At 36.9% G+C, this 18,301-nt stretch overlaps 3 protein-coding genes, 1 long non-coding RNA gene and 1 pseudogene across 7 annotated transcripts; 4 read left to right on the top strand and 1 right to left on the bottom strand.

The window, feature by feature from the left end:
* Positions 1–14: 14 nt before the first annotated feature.
* Positions 15–3,664, top strand: LOC104790270 (uncharacterized). The gene is made up of 13 exons (XM_010515981.3): positions 15–344; positions 448–604; positions 905–1,162; positions 1,244–1,418; positions 1,512–1,573; positions 1,655–1,818; positions 1,901–1,998; positions 2,077–2,135; positions 2,225–2,359; positions 2,452–2,690; positions 2,780–2,939; positions 3,033–3,108; positions 3,203–3,664. Exons 1-13 carry the CDS (start codon positions 274–276, stop codon positions 3,481–3,483), a joined length of 1,935 nt encoding a protein of 644 aa, XP_010514283.2. The 5' UTR covers positions 15–273; the 3' UTR covers positions 3,484–3,664.
* Positions 3,665–3,779: 115 nt separating this feature from the next.
* LOC147942197 (uncharacterized) lies at positions 3,780–4,271 on the bottom strand. The gene has a single exon (XM_087455965.1). The coding sequence runs from the start codon at positions 4,269–4,271 to the stop codon at positions 3,780–3,782; it is 492 nt and encodes a 163-aa protein (XP_087312091.1).
* Positions 4,272–7,170: 2,899 nt separating this feature from the next.
* LOC104793913 (F-box protein At2g16450 pseudogene) lies at positions 7,171–8,397 on the top strand (annotated as a pseudogene).
* Positions 8,398–9,933: 1,536 nt separating this feature from the next.
* Positions 9,934–11,489, top strand: LOC104790269 (uncharacterized). Of its 4 annotated transcripts, none has more exons than XR_015560341.1 (4): positions 9,934–10,068; positions 10,848–11,056; positions 11,159–11,235; positions 11,321–11,489. It is a non-coding gene; the product is annotated as an uncharacterized LOC104790269 (long non-coding RNA). The 4 variants fall into 4 exon arrangements; XR_015560343.1 differs by having other exon boundaries at positions 10,775–11,056; positions 11,170–11,235; XR_015560344.1 differs by having other exon boundaries at positions 9,939–10,068; positions 11,170–11,235.
* A 2,252-nt stretch (positions 11,490–13,741) lies between these two features.
* Positions 13,742–14,185, top strand: LOC147942196 (uncharacterized). The gene has a single exon (XM_087455963.1). It carries the CDS (start codon positions 13,742–13,744, stop codon positions 14,183–14,185), a length of 444 nt encoding a protein of 147 aa, XP_087312089.1.
* The last annotated feature ends 4,116 nt before the right edge of the window (positions 14,186–18,301 follow it).

Below are 18,301 nucleotides of genomic sequence, written 5' to 3'. Positions count from 1 at the left end.
CTATATGGTTTAGAAGATTTTGAGGTACTAACTGTGTAATACTAATCACAAGACAAGTATGCTATTTAAAAGAAACTTAGCTCAACGGTTACTAATCTAATCCTTAATTCTTGTCACGCACTCTCGATAGTACTAGTACCCGCCACTAACGCACAACAACAATTGCGTGTTGTGTTCTCTCTCTCTCTCAATCTCAGGTTCTCAAGAACATAAGAGGAAACAAAGTCGAGAAAGAAAAAAAAGATCAATTTCGTAATCAGGTTTCTCATCGCTATGACCGGACCATCAGTAGTGAAAACCGGATCGACCCGGTTCATTGTCTTCTTCATCGTCCTCAATCTTTGGTACAACTCCACCTTCTTCTCCCTTCACTGTAACTTGAAAATGGGTTTTTGATTTTTGAAGTGGGTGATCGATTAATCGCAAAAATTTCGTCTTTTTTTTCAGTTTATGGATTGAGGCAAGGTCGAGCGAACAACAACATGCTAGCTTTCCTCCAAGAGGATGGAATTCGTACGATTCCTTTTGTTGGACTATCTCTGAAGCTGAGTTCTTGCAGACCGCTGAAATCATTTCTAAGCGTCTTCTTCCTCATGGTTATCAGGTATATTGCACAGTGTACACAGTCGATTTTGTGGTATAACTTGATGAGTCTGTGATATTACTAGTTTCTGGACATGTCATTGAGTTTTCTTCTTTGTTTGGAATGTGAAAGTTTGAGTCTTTAATCTTCTGTTACAGGTTTCTGGACATGTAATTGACTTTTGTTGTTCATTTGGAATGTGAAAGTTTGAGTTTTTAGTTTCCTATTACACGTTTCTGGACATGTAATTGGGTTCTTCTTCATTTGGAATGTGAAAGTTTGGGTCTTTAATTGTATGTGTGGATTATTTTGGATATACAGTATGTTGTGGTGGATTACCTTTGGTATAGAAAGAAAGTGGAAGGAGCTTATGTGGATTCTCTTGGGTTTGATGTGATTGATGAATGGGGAAGGATGCATCCTGATCCAGTTAGATGGCCATCTTCTAAAGGCGGTAAAGGTTTCAAGGAAGTCGCCGAGAAAGTTCATAGAATGGGTTTGAAGTTTGGGATTCATGTTATGGGTGGAATAAGCACACAAGCATATAATGCTAATACTCTCGTTATGGATAGTGTTAAGGTATTTGATTTTTGATATCTTTTCTGGTTTATAAAGTTTGTATGGAAGTAACAGTTTAATTGACCTCTTTTTTCGTTAAAGGGAGGTGCTTATGAAGAATCAGGTAGACAGTGGCGAGCGAAAGATATTGGGATCAAGGAGAAGGCTTGTGTGTGGATGTCACATGGGTTCATGAGTGTAAATACCAAACTTGGTGCAGGGAAAGCTTTCTTGAGGTCTCTTTATCGTCAATATGCGGAATGGGGAGTTGATTTCAGTAAGAGAATCGGCTTGAGCTATATTTATAACTTTCTTTATCTCAATTCAATGTATGAGTATCTCAATCTTGTCTCGTTTTCTTGGTTTTTAGTAAAACATGACTGCGTATTTGGCACTGACTTCAATATAGAGGAGATAACTTATGTGTCAGAGGTACATATTTGTAAACTAGCAATCTTCTGCTTATAGTCAGAGAGGTACATAGAGATTAAATATTGTTCTTATTTTTTGCAGGTTCTAAAGGAGCTTGATCGGCCTGTTTTGTACTCCATATCTCCAGGGACGAGTGTGACACCTAGAATGGCTAAAGAAGTTAGCCAACTGGTTAACATGTACAGAATAACAGGTGATGATTGGGACACATGGAAAGATGTGGCGGCACATTTTGATATCTCAAGGTAAAGTTTTCAAGCTGAAGAATAATAATCTTGCCAAGTTTCTACCTTTCTTTGGTGTCATATAATTTTCTATCTTTTTCAGAGATTTATCTGCTTCTAGTATGATCGGTGCACAAGGGTTACAAGGAAAATCATGGCCCGACCTAGATATGTTACCTCTTGGATGGCTTACCGATCCAGGTTTGACTCGAAATCTTAAAATCTAAAACCCTGTAGATTGTTCCAACTAATGTTGTCTTGTCTTAATGTTTGGTAAAGGTTCAAACTTCGGACCTCATCGAGCGTGTAATCTTAATCTTGAAGAGCAAAAGACACAGGTGTAGCTGTAGCTTCACAGTTCATAGTATATTAGTAACCATCTAAACCCACAAGTTCAAATTTCTTAGGTTCTATTTAACTTATTCAGATGACATTGTGGTCTATCGCCAAGTCCCCTCTCATGTTTGGAGGTGATGTGAGAAAGCTCGATGATGCTACTTATAATCTGATCACAAATCCTACACTGCTGGAGATAAATTCTTATAGCTCTAATAATAAAGAGGTTTGTTGAATCATAACTTCCAACCTCATAGTCTCTGTTTCCAAGTTACAAACTTCTGTCATTAAACTCTGCCTGTTTCATTATTTTTACAGTTTCCTTACATCACCGCGACAACGGTATCTAAGAATAAACACAAAGGCCATCCTCATCATCCTACGAGCAAGAACATTTCAACCAAGCATGCTTTTGGTCTCACTAGCTGCAAAGAACCAAAAGCCAACACTTGGTCTATTGTAGACAAGAACCGTGGACAAATCTGTTGGAACCAATACTCTAGTGAAAAGCTAGAGAAGCCCTTTTGCTTATACAACAGAAAAGCTCTTCTATCTTTGTATGATCTTTTTATTTAACTGTTTCCTCCACTCACTTTACATTTCACAAACCTCTCTTAGCTGATAAATCTGCTTCATTTTGTTGCAGCGATGAGGAGTTAAAACACAACAAGTTTTACCAAGGTAAGCTTCATTTGCAAACAAATGATAAAGCAGAGTCTTGTTTAGGAGCTTCCTCGCAGCAAAAGCTCACTTCGAAAGATTATAGTCAAGGAGCTTTATCACCTTGCAAACTAGATGCAAACCAGGTATAGTGAGGGGTTTCCCATCTCTCTCGCTTATAACCTTAATTAAGTTATCTTGATTTTCATACTTCTACTTAACTCGCTCTATATCTTCAGATGTGGGAGCTCCACAGTAATGGAACACTAGAAAACAGTTATTCTGGTCTTTGCGCAGTGTTAAATCCAGTAAAAGGTTTGTTTTCTTCAGATCAACTAAATTCTCTTCTCTTTTTACGACATTCCCTTTTCTAATTGTTTTGACATGATCAACCATCATCTTGCTGCAGCCGAAGCTAGCTCCAGTGGCGTTCGTTCTTGGATTGCCACGGGAAGAAGAGGAGAAGTATATGTCGCGTTTTTCAACTTAAATCAGGTGAAAACGACGATATCAGCCAAGATATCAGACATTGCCAAAGCTCTTCCAAACAAGAAGAATCTTGAAGGAGCTTCGTGTAAGAGCCACGAGCTATGGAGCGGCAAAGATTTCGGACCAACAAAAGATTCAGTATCGGTTCAAGTCGAACCTCATGGTCCTGCTCTGTTCGTTCTTCATTGTAGCCATGCCTGACTATATCAAATCAACAGGCATTTGTTTTACCTTCTGCTTACAACGTCCTTTTCATCAGTCGTAGTAATGTTTCATCTCTAGTCTATAAAAACAGTCTTGTGTAAATCAATAAATACAAAACAACAAACTACTGTATCGAATTAAAAAAAATGCAAGATCAACTTAGATTAGTAAAATAAAATGTTGTAACGATTAAAAAAGGCCCCAATCATATCATAACTTATAAAAATAATCTCCAAGAGATTTAAAAAAAAAAAAAAAAAAAAAAAGAAATAACCAAAACTCCTATCCTAAGATTAAGAATTTTCATGTTGCATTGAAATCCTTAGGGTTCCCTTTTCAACAACACATCGATCACTATTCAAAGCGACGAGGCTGGCTTTACAGGTGATCTTGCAAGTCGGGGGAGGCAACCGAATCTTTGCCCGACCCATCACAACAGTTCCGCGGGAAGTTCCAGGTTCGCTCCGCGGCCATAATCTAAGCAATTCTATGTAAAGATAACGTGCATGACAATCTAAAGGAACCTTTAGTGCTTGATTAAACTTCAAATCCTCGCCATGAAAAACCCTTACCACTTTTGTTGTGTAGTGATCCCCGTGGTCGCTATGGACCACAACTCTAAAGTTCATAGTGCCATCGTAAGGTTTCAAAAGAGCTTCGTCTTCGCTTGTGGTGACGAATGCTCCGAGCTTCACGATCAAATCTGTGTTTACGTCATGATCGATTTTTCTTTTTCCATTACAATCCACTACTATTCTCCGTTTCTTTCTCTTTCCTTGCTCCATCAAGTGTCTTCTCTTTATCATCGACCAAAAAAAAAAAAATTCAAAGATTTGGTGTCGTAGCTAGGGTTTGAAATTTATAAGAGTATTTCACTTTTTTTTCTTTAAAGGGATAAATATAAAGAAGTTTTATTTAAGACCCAATAGGGACGTTCCGAAGATGAGGCTTTTAGGTAAAAAAAATGTAAAGAACTTTTTGTCAATCTTTTTTTTTTTTTTTTTTTTGCAAGGAGTAATATATATGACAATGAAAATATAATTGATTTTTGTTAGGATTTGGTTCGGGTTTTAAATTAACCACTAACCGAACCGGGTTGATATGGAGCTCATTGAAAGTTGTTGAGATCTGTTAAAATTCTAAAACCTTTAAACCCTTTATAACTCAATACCCTAGAACCTAAGCATAGGAAAGTGAAGCGAGAGCACTTTTTATGGTTGAAGAATGTTAAGGAGTTGATGGAACAATGAAAAAAACCAAGTTCGATACTTGTACGTACCTAAGAATGAGATTGTGAAGTCTATTCTGTTCATTGTTTGCATTGAAATGCAGCACAATCTATCAGAATTTATGGTAATGACGACTTTTCAGTTCAGATGCGACTTGTAAAATTGTGATTCACAATCTCAATTTAAACAAAAATTAAAGTGCTAGAATCTCGATAGCTATATATCAGAAAGATCAAGATATATCGAGTCACTATCTCGAGAATGTCTCTATTCTCTATAACTTGTAGAATGTCAAAGAGTTTTGTACTTATTGTAGAGAAGTGTGTAATTACATTAGCTCACAGTGTTAGAGTTTTGTAAGGTCTATGTATCTCTAAAAACTTCTAGTGTGCAACTAGTAAACTAATCAACATATTCAACATGGCCTTACTAATTCCAAGAGCTATAATATGGTATCAGACCTCATGGTTAGTTAGGTCCAACAAACAATTTCCTACAAATAATTAGTTTTCCACCTATGTGGTATTTCCCAGATGTTAGATGTTGGTTCAGACAGTTTTCCTCCACCCACATCTCGAGAGTAGCTATTAGAGTCCAACGTCTCACATTGGATGGAATAAAAAGATCTTTGAGCAATATATAAAGGATGTGGTAATCATTTTCCCTTGAGCTAACTTTTTGGATTAGTTAGGCCACATTCCTAATAGACATGTGTAGATGAAACCAATCTCCAATGTTAATTAGATTGATTCAAGCTACCATCTACACTATAAGTCTATAACTACCATCAATATATGTACCATTTCTTACTACTAATTTTTTTGATTGCTTTATATCAATCTCCGTTGTCACAACAGAATTGATTTTAGTTAATTAGAGGATGTGTGTGATTTCGGTTTTGGTTTGGAATAAACCTCGAGTCAAAATCGGGCTGTAACTCAAATTTTTGAAATCGATGTTGAAACTGTTGAGTTTTTTTTGTAAACCCTTAAAGCTAAATACTCTTCACAGAACCAAAAGGAGATCAGAGGAGTGAAAGCATATTAGGGAAGCAAGATGTGTATCTTGCGGACCAAGTAATGATGGACTTAACATCTTGCTTCACGTATTAGTAAAATACTCTCATTCTCATTCTCTGCTTGACAAGGCCTAAACCAGAGCCTCTAAACCAACTTAACCAAACTATAGATCTAGAGACTCAAACTAAGCTATACAATTTGATTTATATCCAAATGAACTAATATATATTATGATAGCAAGCACATATTTCTGTACTTGCATGATGAGGAAAGTGAAGGGAGACTAGTTATGGTTGAAGAATGTTACGGAGTTGATGACAGAATAATGAATGAAAAAAAAAAAAAAAAAAAAAACAAATTGGATACTTTTACGTACCTACAAATGAGAGATTGTGAATATTCCATTGTTTGCATTGAAATGCAGCAAAATCTATGAGAATTTATGGTAATGACGACTTTTCAGTTCATGATGCGTGATTCTGATTCACAATGTCAATCTAAACGAAAAGTACATACTAGAATCATTGATAAATTATCAGAAAGGTTAAGATATACTTTTTGTATTGCTATCTCGTACTATTAATGGCGGCCAATTTGGGCGTTAAATAAGCCCATTATTATTTTTGTTAACCCACTAAATTCGGGAATATAAAATGGTAGCTATGTCTTTCTTATCATTCGCTTCATATATAACTTTTATTTTTTATCATCTCTCTTTCTTCGTTTGATTCGCAAAGCATGAATTCATCATCTCCCATATCGATTAATGATGATCTCATCCTGGAGATCTTATCGAGATTGGCCCAATCCATAACAAACTAATATTTAAAGAGATGTATATATCAAGCAATATTGTTATATGTTTAGAATAAGTATTGTAGTATATGTTATATATTAAGACTACATTGTATAAACTGAAAGTAAAATATGAGGATCCGTGACATCATTTAAAGTTGTTTAGACGAACGATATTGATCCGATTTTTCTTTAGTTAATACTATGGATTAAAACTTCAAACTTCAAGCAAGTTCGATCGATACTTTTACGTACCTACGAATGAGATTGTGAATATTCCATTGTTTGCATTGGAATGCAGCCAAAATCTATGAGAATTTATGGATAATGACGACGTTTCAGTTCAGATGCGATCAGACTTGTGGTGATAAACAATGTCATTCTCTTGGAAAATGTTCCTTCCTAAAACTTGTACGTTGTGTTACGAGTTTTGTAAATACTGTAGAGAAGTGTGTATAGTCTCGACTATTAATGGCGGCCCATTATTATTTTTGTTAACCGACTAAAAACGGAATATATAAAAACGCAGCTAGTCTCATCTTTAGAAGCAAGGTTTCGCTAGGTCTTTTTATCATTCGCTTCATATATAAGTTTTTTTTTTTTTTTTTTGTCATCTCTCTTTCTTTGTTTGATCGTAAAGCATGAATTCTTCATCATCTCCCACATCGATTAATGATCTCGTCATGGAGATCTTATCGAGATTGCCTTCGAAGTCAGTCGCGAGGTTTCGTTGCGTGTCGAAGCTATGGGCATCAATGCTTACTAGTCCATATTTTAAGGAGTTGTTCCTGACTAGATCCTCGGCTAAGCCGCGTCTCTTTTTCGCCATAGTAGAAAACAGTGTGTGGAGCTTCTTCTCATTGCCTCAGCTTGAGAATCCATATGAGCAATCGACTCTTGTAACAGCTGCCGAGTATCATGTGAAGTTCTCTGATCCAGACGATCTACAAATCTATTATGATGATGACAACAGACGTTTTTCATGTGGCTACGCTTCTGGCTTGTTCTATATCCATGGTCGTCGAAGTCAGGGTAGACGTCTGGTTTGTAACCCCATCACAGGACGGTATGCGATTTTACCTTGTCTTTATACTTTCAGAAATGCGTATAGCTTTTTTGGGTTTGACCCGATTGATAGGCAATACAAGGCATTGTCGATGGCTTATCCATTTGGTCATGATCGTCATAAAACTCTTACAATTGGAGATGGAGATATGAAGTGGAGAAAGGCGCCAAAATGTTCCTTGCGACATGAGATTGATCAGAGTGAAGGAATATGCATCAATGGGGTTTTGTATTACTTAGGTGACACGACTGATTGTTCTAATGATGATCATGTTATAACGTCTCCAAGGATGATAGTTTGCTTTGATCTTAGGTCAGAGAAAATCACCTTTATTAACGTAAAAAGGTTTGGTCAATTGATAAACTACAGGGGTAAATTAGCTTTGATTTATTGGGGGGGGGGGGGGGGGGGGGATGATTATGCCATTAATGAGTTGCATATGTGGGTTCTAGATGATAGTGATAAACATGAATGGTCCAAATATGCCTACACTTTGACTGATAATAAATTATTTTGCCGTCACGTTCGCATCGCTGGAGCAACCACTTGTGGTGAAATCGTGTTTGCAGTGCACAAGTACACACCTAAACAACCGTTTTATGTTTTCTACTTCAATCCCGAAAGGAACACTCTACGACGTGTTGAAGTTATAGGTTTGGGTGAAGCGGTTAACTATAATTGTACCGTTCTTACCTTCGTAAACCACATAGAGGATCTTGATGTTAATGATTTAAATCTACTCAAGTGAGTTCATCCTCCATTGGTGAGGCCAGAATATGTAGAAGAATCAGAATGGGGTTGATGAATCGTGTCAGGTGAAAGCAATGATCTTATACGTTTATGGTCTTTTGATATGTAACCTTTTCATTTTTGATAAAGTCAGTTTTTATTAAAATCGATGCTTTGGAGATTCAATATTTGATTCGTTTCCCATTTGGTGAGGATTCATTTTTTTTTTTTTTTTAACTCTTGAATTAATTGAAGAAAAGGAAACAGGAGTGTTACAAAATCAACCAAGAAATTAAACGGATCAATAAGAACAGAAAAGAATCAGTTCCGTAACTTAGCATCTTGGGCATCGTTCCTCTTCAATTCTCTCATTTGTTTACAATTTATTTTATTTTATTTAAAGTTTTTATGTTAATTGTTCGAAGTGAATTTTCTTAGATGTTGGATGAGCTCATTCTCGAGTTTTTTGAAAACATGGCTTCTCTAAAAAAAGGCTTTTAAAGTCTGTTTTTCGCATCAGTTACTAAACCGACGTTAATAAACTGGCCGACGCAAAATATATTTGCTTCACTTCAAAGAACGACACGACGCTATGTTTAACGTCGAATAATTTGCGTCACTTTCCGAAGTCAATTTCAAAATTAACGTGTGAAACTATGAACACGTCTTATTATTTTTTATTAAATTCAATTGGGAAGATTTAAAACAATAATTAACTCAAAACTAAATTAAATAATCAAAATAATAATTACACCATATTAATCATCAATCATCTAAACACAACATATATAAAGATCAAGTCACTAGTCATTTTGATGTGTTTTCAAACTAAGATAAACCAATAAAATTGATACAAAAAATGTAAAAATTGGTTCACTTGTCCACTTGGATGACTAACCTGGGAAAAGATGAAGAGGTGAAGAGAAGTTTCGGTTGATTCCCATTGGATGAGTAACTTGTATAGTTCATTGTCCGCTTGGATGAGTAACTTGGGAAAAAGGTGAAGAGAAGTTTCGGTTGATTCCCATTAGGAGAGTGGCTGAGGATCGTATTGAGAGCAACTTGGTTCAGACCAGAGGCCTAACAAGATTAAAAAAAGCTACCAAGAGTCTTGAAGAGATAAGGAAGGAGGTTGAAGTGAGGGTAGCTGCAGCAAAAGTCTGAGTCTTCCTCGTCCGAGTCTTCTACTCTTTTCTGCCCTTTTCTCATCTTCGGAGTCTTCTACTCTCTTTTTTTTTTTCTTGGAATTGGAGTCATTAAAGATATTACCTTTAAAGAAACAACAAAAGACCAAGCTGTATTCATTACACATTATTGGCTCTATATAGGTAATAGTCCTCTACTAATTACCGAAAAGACTAATTCTGTCTAATCCTAAAGCCTAAGGATAGGGATGTTAAAGAATGGGTTTTAACCCGATGGGTACCCGGGATCCATGAAAAATAAGAAACCCAAAGATTTGATTATTATGTTAAAATTTCATGGGTTTTAAATGGTTCAGGTACCCATTTTAGAGAGTCTTATTCGGGTTTATTTTATTGGGTTATGGGTACCCATGAGACTTCAAAAAAAAAAGTTAATTAGATTTGTTAATGTTAAAAAAAAGTTTGTCCGATTACGTTAACGCAACGTTCCTCTAAAAATAAAATAAAAACCCAGAGAGCGATTTGTAAAAAAAGGTCTTCAAAAGAGATCGTCTTTGTTACTTTGATCAAGGGATCCAATGGATCCGATCCATACTAAGGTAAGCTCGCATTTCCCCCTTTGATTCTTCTCTAACGCCGGCCTGATTTTGCTATTCCAACTCCGAAATTAGGGTTTCTAGTGGTTCAATTACGATTTCGTATTTTGTTGGGTTTGATCGTCTTTTGTATTCGTTGATACAATGAAGTTTGGTCGAGTGTGGTTGGAAAGATGAGATGAAAGTTCTCCTGACCCACTTCTTAAAAATCTCAACTTTTTCCTTCTTTCCTCTGATTTGTTTACTCTCGTCGTTGTTCTTGTTGGTTTGATAAACACAGCAATACATACTCATTGTGAGCAAAAGAGACAAAAGTGAAAAGACTTTTTTTTTTTTCGAATCTTCTTTAAGTATCACAGATTTTTTGTTTCCTTCATTGTCGTCTCGGTGCTGCCTACATTTTGTTTGTTAACGCTTACACAATTTTGAATTTGGTACCATTCTAATCATTTCTGAGTTTTTTGGTTTTGTTTTTTTTTGGCTGAATCATTTGATTTGTCTGTATTACTCCTGTTGTAGACTGTTAATGTTACTGTCCAAAGTTGGTGTAGTTGTTAAAGCTTCTTAGTTTGCCTATAAGTTTAGTGAAGAGGCATCATTGATTCTAAGAGTTTCCTCTGAAGTCTCAGTTATGTTTTGAGGTTTAAGAGTTTCGAAATTGGTTAATTGTTGTTGTTGTTGTTGATGCTGCAAAGCTAAGATTTTTCAGCTTTTTCTTTTGTACTGTTAACTGAACTGGATTCGAACAAGTGAACTATCTTGTGATTGATTTGCATCACAAGATACTTGCATTGATTTGGGCAACGCTATGGTGATTTGGCTTCTCTAGCTTGTGATGTGCTCAGTATTCCAATCACCACAGTAGCAGCAGAGTCATCGTTTAGCATTGGAGGTCGGGTACTGACTCCTTACCGGAACCGTCTTCTTCCAAGAAATGTTCAAGCCTTGTTATGTACTAGAAACTGGTTACATGGTTATGCTGAGTTAGAAGGTAAGAATCCATATTTTTTCAATTCATAAGTAACTTCCCTTGCTTGGTTGACAACTTTGATGATGAGGTTGAAGGTAAGAATTTATATTTTTTAATTACAAGTGACATTAAAGACAACTTTGATGATGAGGTTGAAGGTACCACATATGTGACTAGTAGCTCAGGAGTATGAGACCAAGGTAAAAAAAATTAAGATTGTTACTTAAGAATAAAGATGTAATTATGAAATTTTGACTGAAATTTCATTGTTTTGTTGTTGTTTAGATTCTGATCAGGTTTTGGAAGAACCATAGGAGGAAGAATGAGAAATTTTTTTTGTTGTTATTGTTTTGTGACTTTGATTTTGGTTTTTATATTTATCTAGGTTAACAAAACTCTTAAATATATTTGGTATATTTTATCTATATGATATAAAATTATAAATTTTTGAAAATTGTCATAGATATAATAAAATAAACAAAATACATAATATAAATCATATTTGGTACCAAAAAGCTAATGACACAAAAATTCATAATGCAAAATGCAAAATACATCATATAAGACAAAAAAAAATCGGGTACCTGTGGGTTTACCCACAAAACTAAAAACCCGTTCGGGTTTACCCACAAGACCTAATACCCATTCAGGTTTTATGAGATTGGGCTTTTTCTGGGTGGGCTTTTTTCGGGTTCGGGCCGGGCTGGGTTTTTTACCCACCACAACATGCCTACCTAAGGATTACACAGCTCTAGAGATACCAAATGGAGTTTTTAAAGAATCGAATGAAATATGTGTACCTACACATGAGTGAAACCAGACTCGATGTCAAACAAGAATTACCTTCAATTTCTCTCTGAAATTTGAGTTTCGGCCACATTCACATCAAAATACATCACGTATCCACATTCTTCATTACTACATCCTTCAACGAATACAACAAATACGAATATATTTTGAAAACTTAGAATCAAGTAGTAATCATAGAAAAAAAAACAAAAAACAAATACGAATAAATTTAGGGTTTACAAACCTTCCTGAGATATTGGAGACGACTGGAGAAGGAAAAATCAAATCGCAAAAACTGGAATCAATTGAAGAGATGAACGATTCTCAAAACAATTGAAGCAGCTAGCAGAAAACAAAATCCCCCATGACTAATTTGAGTTCTACGATTTCGATTTTGATAGATTTTGTCTAGTGCGGAGGAAGAAGAACTCTATTTGCAGAAATAAAAAGTTTCGTATAAACAAATGTGTAAACCTTAAAACTTATGTTAATAATCGTCGGTTTATCATGTCGTAAAGATAATAATAATAATAAAAAAGGAAGCCGTATTCAGTTTTGTGGTTGACAAAGTAAAAGAAGGAACACAAAGATGGTCTTACAGACATTTAACAACAGTTGGGAAAGAAATTCTTCTAAAAACGGTGGTAATGGCTCTTTGGTGTATACCATGAACTGTTTCAAGCTACCAAAAGGAATATGTGATGAGATTACAAACGTATTGGCAAAATTTTGGTGGAGTAAAAGCAATGGTGAAAGATCGATGCACTGGATGTCCTGGAAAATACTTAGTCGATTAAAGCATGAAGGGGAATTAGGATTCAGAGACAGAGAACTTCAACTTAGCTCTTCTTGGTAAACAAATATGGAGAATACTACAATCACCAAACAGTCTACTTGCAAGAGTTTTAAAAGGGAGATACTATCCAGATTCAAATATTTTCACAGCAGGCCCAGGCTACAAACCTTCATTTATTTGGAAATCCTTACAAGAAGGGCGAGATCTACTCAAAAAAGGAATGAGATTCTTGATAGGAAATGGACAGAATACCAACATATGGGTTGACCCATGGTTACCAGTTGACCCTCCAAGACCACCGCGAAGACTAATTGGTGTGAATACAGAACTAAAGATGGTTAGTGAACTAATGATGGAACGCCAAATGGGATGGAACAGGGATCTTCTACGAGCTTATATAGAAGATGACGACATCAGAATTATTGAGAAAATAGTCCTAAGCCCTACGAACATCGGAGATCTTTTAGGATGGCATTACAATGAATCAGGTCTTTATACAGTTAAATCAGGATACTGGCTCGCCACACACCTACAAGATCATGACAACATACAACCACCTTTGGGATTACAGTCACAAAAAGCAGCCATTTGGAAAATTCACACTGCTCCGAAATTAAGACACTTCCTATGGAGGATGATATCTAGGATTTTGGCTACCGGAAAAGAATTAGAAGATAGAGGAATGATGGTCTCTACAAGATGCAAACGATGCAATCAGTATGAAGAATCAGTGGAGCATTTGTTTTTTGATTGCCATCATGCACAAGATGTTTGGAGATAAAATCAACAAATATACCAAGTCATCAGTAACCCATCCATGTCATTTGATCAGAAATTTCAGAGCATACTTGACTGCTACAACAATCAGCATCTCACAACCTTTGAAAGACAAACACCTATCTGGATATTATGGCAACTTTGGAAGAGTCGCAATCATATGGTATTCAGAAGAAAATATAATAGATGGCAAGAAGATTTGACAATTGCAGTAAATGAAGCAAAAGAGTGGATAGATATTTGCCAAGCAGATAACACAGAAGGAAACACATTAATACAAAGATCGCAAACAACAACTGTTTCAAACTGGAGAAGGCCAAGAGAGGGATTTGTCAAATGCAACTATGACTGCAGATTTGCACAAAACGGAGAGGAAGTATATAATAACACGAGATCATCGAGGAACTTTCAAAACTGCAGGACATGGGAGAGGAATAGCATGCAACACAGTACTAGAGGCTGAACTTCAAGGATTAACAATGGCAATGCGGCATATGTGGATCAATGGATACAGGAATGTTATCTTTGAAGGTGATAACCAAGAAGTAACAAAATTACTCCAAGGTAATACGAACAACTTTTCAGCACACAATTGGATAAGACTGGCGAAACACTGGAAGAACAAATTTGACAATGTCGAATGCATATGGACGAGTCGAAACAACAACAAAGCTGCAGATACATTAGTGAAACAACATCTCCATGATACAATATCTTATGTACCATATTTTTATGTTCCTCCTTGCATTGTAAACATCCTCCATGAGGATCACATTACTTCATCATAATAAAAGTAGATGTTAAAAAAAAAAAGGAAACGATTTAATGATGTATTAATATTTTGGTGTTTCATTTTCGTGTATTATAGTTTCGATTTGTTTGTTTTTTTTTTGAGACTTTAGTCTCGGAAATATATGTTTCTCTCGCCCGGTTCATAATTCGTATATCTCAAAAACAAAAACGTATCCCATCTCTGACTCTGTATCTCTCCTTGTTTATAATTAAATCTATAAATTATAAATATATTAGATAAGGGACCGCACAATATGCGGGTTTAAAAATTGTTGACAAAAATAAATCTTAAACCTTAAAAAACTTTTTAAAAATATATAAAGAAATTTTATTTCCTAAAGTAAATATATAAATAATTTAAGTTAGTGAATATTTGTATTTATCTTCATACATTTATTTATATTTATATATTTTTAATATATTATAACAATTATTACAATAATTTAAAGCTAAATTATATCCCACTAAAACTTTTGCCAAATACTTATCATTACAAGTATTATTATTTTCAAATTTCAAAAACGTTTCACAACTTATTCACAAAATATTTTACATGCAACAAATTCATTAAAGCAACATCTAATAAGTAACCACATACAATTTTACTCTATGTTTTACCATTAAAAATATGTTCTTACACCCAAAAATATTTTATTGTTTAAGTATGCTCTTTATCACCATCTATAAAATGTCTTCTAAACAAATTAAACAAATTTTATATTATTTTTACTTTCATTTTGGCATAATTATAGTTCTTATAATTACTAAATTTGTTTTGTGACATAGTTTCTTTAACCATGAAGTTTTTTTTTACTCCAAAGATATTGGATGAACAACTGCTGAAAATTATCTACTCCATTACAATGATTTTATGACTAACTCAATAAAAGTTGAGAAATTGAAAGAAATTTAATATAAGGTAATAAAAATAAAAAATTTGAAAATTATAATCATAATGGTATATATAAGTCTTAGATTTTAAATATATTGTGTATTATTGAATAATTTAGACTAAATTAGATACTAAAATTTTGAGTTTTGTGAACTTCGGATAATCCAAACCCAAAATACCCGAACAGAACCCGATCCGAACCCGAAGTCTAGAAATACCCAAACGGGTCCTATACCTTTAAACCAAAAATACGAAAATCTAAATTACCCGAACTGGTATCCGAATGCCCAGACCTCAGCTTTCTCTACTGAATGGTTCGTGTAACTCACGTGCTACTCTTACGCATTGTGGTGAATTAATTCTCCACCCATCTCTCCTTCGTTGAGAAGCATGCAACACATTAAAATTAAAAAATAAAAGCTTCAAACAGAGAGAATCAATCCCAAATTTGTTTTTTTTAATCTTCACGCAAAAGGAATAATAAAATTTCTCTCACAGTTTCAAGCTCTCATCGGAACCCTAGATCTGTTACTTTTTCCCTGTGAGAACTAAGGTTTTCACCTGAGTTCCGAAGTGAATTAAGTCCGGTTGTTTCACTGTTTATCACCGTTCTAGTTCCGAGCAGAGTAAAAGAGTAAATAGTTATTTGCGAAGTGAAAGTGAGGTATTATTGCCAAGTGAAAGTTTTTTCGGGGCCTTCTACATCCCCACCCTCTCTTATTTATAGTCTAATTACAATTAAAGTCGAATCAATTTACTCCGCAAATCCCGTGCTCTCATTAATTCGATTTATTGCTTAATTTTTGAACCATCTCCGAACTCCGAGATGCTTTGCCCGACCGTTATTCTTTTACTTCGGTGTTCCGCATCTCAGCCGAGCGGCTGGTTTCATTTCGTCCTGGCCCATCTTATTTGTCCGTCTTAGGCCCATTCTCAACGTCTGTCCAGGGCCCAAGCCCATGATCCGAAGTGACGGCTCACGGTACCAACATTCCCGATTTTAATTTTGCTGTTTTTCCAATTCAGATCTGAGTGTGAATTTTATCAGATTCTGATTTTATAATTTGATGTCGAAACCTTGGGGTGGGATTGGAATTGGAGCTTGGGCTGATGAAGCAGAGCGCGCCGATGAAGAACCCGAATCTGCTCGGCCTTCTCCACAGCTCTCGCGTTCTCAGCTTCTAACCAAGCATATTCCGCTAGTTGACCTTCAAGATCGGCCACCTTGCGCTGAAGCTTAGCCACTTCGGATATCGAAAGGGAGGCAAACAGTTGTTCCTCGTAGGACGCCACAGTGGAGTTGAATTCGATCATCATCTGCAAAAAACTGAAATATTAGTAAGGAGACAAAGATCAACATAATGGTAAAAAAGCCTCCTTTTACCGAACTCGCCGACTTTGTCCGCAAATCGGAAGAAATTACAGCGGTTGGTCTCGGACATGTCGGAGAACGCCGGGATGCGGATTTCGGAACGTACGTAGCTCCTCATCAAGTCAGCTGGGGATGCGTTAGGAGCTGAACCAAGTAAAATGGGTTACTCCCAGTCAAAAAGAAATTGAATAATCGCGTAAGTATTACTACTTACCGCGGGGAGAGTGGCGATGTTTCTTCAGGAGGATTCGACCAGAAGTACCCCCCGACTCTTTGGCATGCTTGGACTCCCTGGACTTCTTTTCGGAGATGGGGACTCGGTCCCGAGGCTCGGACCGGCTCCGCCCATCTCCCGAGGAAGAAGTTCGAACCCGGGTTTTCTCACGAAGAGAAGAAGAAGACTCTAACTCCTTCCTCTTCCTTGACGGCTCGGTTCGCTGCATATCACTTTCAGTTCACTGGTAATCGCTACCAGCAGCCGGAGCAGGAACCTCACCCCTCATAGGGTCATTAGGGAAGTGCGGGATGATAATCATCAGGGTCCTTGATGGTTCCGAAACAGGAGCAGCAGTAGGATTCGAAGTGGAAACATCAGTAGGCCCCGAGGTCGAAACATGAACCTCTGTCGGTTTTGAAATCGAGGATTCAACACTCTTACCCGAGATTCGAGCCTTTCCCTCGGCTAGGGCAGTGTACATTTGCCTCTTTGCCTCCTTTTCGGCGATCTCGAGCTCCTTCTTAAGGGCCCATTCTTCTCGGTAACCCATCGAAGAGGTGTCGATGCAGGGTGGGGAAGAAGCGATGTAAGAGAATTTTCTAAGCCGCACTTTGAACTCCCTGTTTCGCTCGCACGAAAAAGAGTCCCAAGCAATCTGCCCGCTGCAGAATTTGGTGAAGTATTTCGCAAAGACTGGAGCAAGCTGACCACGCTCGAAGTGAGCTGTAGAAAAAAAATGGAGGATTAAAAAAAATATATGTAATCAATAACGAGCGTAAGGGTGTGTAATGCCGTGTAAGGCGTTCTGGCTACCAATTTTCGAGGCCCACTTCGACATGTGCAAACCCACGAGGTGACCAAAGGTCAGCTCGTTGACCGAGAAGAAGAAAAATGATTTCCGCCATTTCTCATCCTTCTCAGGGAGGTTGTAAAAGACCTTCACACCGGAAAGCGGGCTCACGTAAAGGGTGCCCTTAGTACGACCAGTCTTCACAGTGTAGATGTGGAGGAATTCGGTAAGAGATAGTTTGTACATATGCTCCTCCGCCAAGGTTTGGAGACATAGGACGGTCCGAACAAAATTCGGACACATCAGGGGTAGGGCGATCCCGAGCTCAAACATCATCCGAACGATGAGTTCGGGAAGAGGAAAGGATAGTCCGCAAGCGAAAAAGAAGCTTTCGAACGCGCAGCAGTAACCCGTTTTCTGGGGACTCATGAGCCTCCGGGAATCGAATCTCTATATCTGAGGGAATCCCACAGGACCCTCTGATTTCCGCTGCATCATTCTCGGTAAGAATAGACGGTGGGTGGGGGCCAAAAACTCCCGGAATAAGAGGTTTGACGGTCTTTTTCGGAGTAGATTTTGGAGGGGACATGGTTCTCGAAGGAAATCGGTGTAGGAGATCGGTGGAGGAGATAGTAGTGTTTCTGGTGAACAGTAATCACGAAAGCAGAAAACGAGAGCAAAAAATAAAAGATGCTAAACAGTCCAGGAATTAATGAAGAAGAGAAGGGAGAAGGCTACCTTTATAAGCCGAAAAGCAATGATTAACCGAGAATATGAAAGGGCACGGCTCGATTCCCACTCTCTTATAGCGTGTTGAGATAGAAAAGTGGGCCTCCAAGGC

Source organism: Camelina sativa, chromosome 6 (assembly GCF_030686135.1).
Source record: "Camelina sativa cultivar CO46 ecotype springtype chromosome 6, ASM3068613v1".
NCBI lineage: Eukaryota > Viridiplantae > Streptophyta > Magnoliopsida > Brassicales > Brassicaceae > Camelina > Camelina sativa.
The sequence above is the reverse complement of the archived record's forward strand: the minus strand, read 5'-3'. Positions and strand labels throughout refer to the sequence as shown.